General features: G+C 34.1%; 1 protein-coding gene across 1 annotated transcript; it reads left to right on the top strand.

Annotated features, from left to right (window-relative positions):
• Window positions 1–282: 282 nt before the first annotated feature.
• On the top strand, window positions 283–441 carry Tsp_15740 (serine/threonine-protein phosphatase PP2A regulatory subunit; the record flags this gene model as incomplete). Its single annotated transcript, XM_003366924.1, has 1 exon — window positions 283–441. A coding segment is annotated over one exon (159 nt), but the record flags the coding sequence as incomplete, so codon positions are not given.
• Between the last annotated feature and the right edge of the window lie 278 nt (window positions 442–719).

Below are 719 nucleotides of genomic sequence, written 5' to 3'. Positions count from 1 at the left end.
GATTGTTTTTTGGACAGTTTTTCCGGAAACTGCCTAGTATGTTTCAGGATGCTGTAAGCGATAAAGAAACGTCAGGAATAAATTTTATTTGAAGAAAATTTTATTATTGAAATTCAGGTGTTTAAAAAATTTTTTAAATGCTACTTCCATCTTTATTTTACATTTTGCAGCTTATTATTTTTCACTGGGAACATTTATTTTTTCTTAACAGACGTATTGATTGTCTTTGCTAGAATATTTACGTGGTGTTTTATTTGAATGAAATGATTTTTTCTTTTAAAGAGCCCGTTGGAAAGGATAGCGACAGTCGAAGAGACCGTTGTTTGGGAGAAAGCAGTCGAATCATTGAGAACTTTAGTTGACAAACCTTGGGATCATGATTTAGAAGTAAAGTTAGATCCTGTGGTTGGTCAGTTAGCGGCAGTTGCAATAAGAAAATGAATATGTATACATATGTAATATATAATAGGTACGCTCAGTAATTGAGGTTAGCCAATGGAACATATGCTGTTATCCAGGAAATAAATTTTGTGCCCGAACATCGGCAAAAGGGTTGCTCTGTGTACATTATCCAAGACCGAAAAGTCCATTAAAAACCCAGAAGCACATGGAAAATCGTCCAGATTCAATTAAATTAAAGTGAATGAGATCCGAAGCAGCGAGGTTCATTATGACAAATGAATCGCATAAGTGACATTTTGAAAAGAAAGATCATGGCA

The sequence above is a fragment of the Trichinella spiralis genome (assembly GCF_000181795.1).
Source record: "Trichinella spiralis strain ISS 195 chromosome Unknown Scfld5178, whole genome shotgun sequence".
Lineage (NCBI taxonomy): Eukaryota > Metazoa > Nematoda > Enoplea > Trichinellida > Trichinellidae > Trichinella > Trichinella spiralis.
The sequence above is the reverse complement of the archived record's forward strand: the minus strand, read 5'-3'. Positions and strand labels throughout refer to the sequence as shown.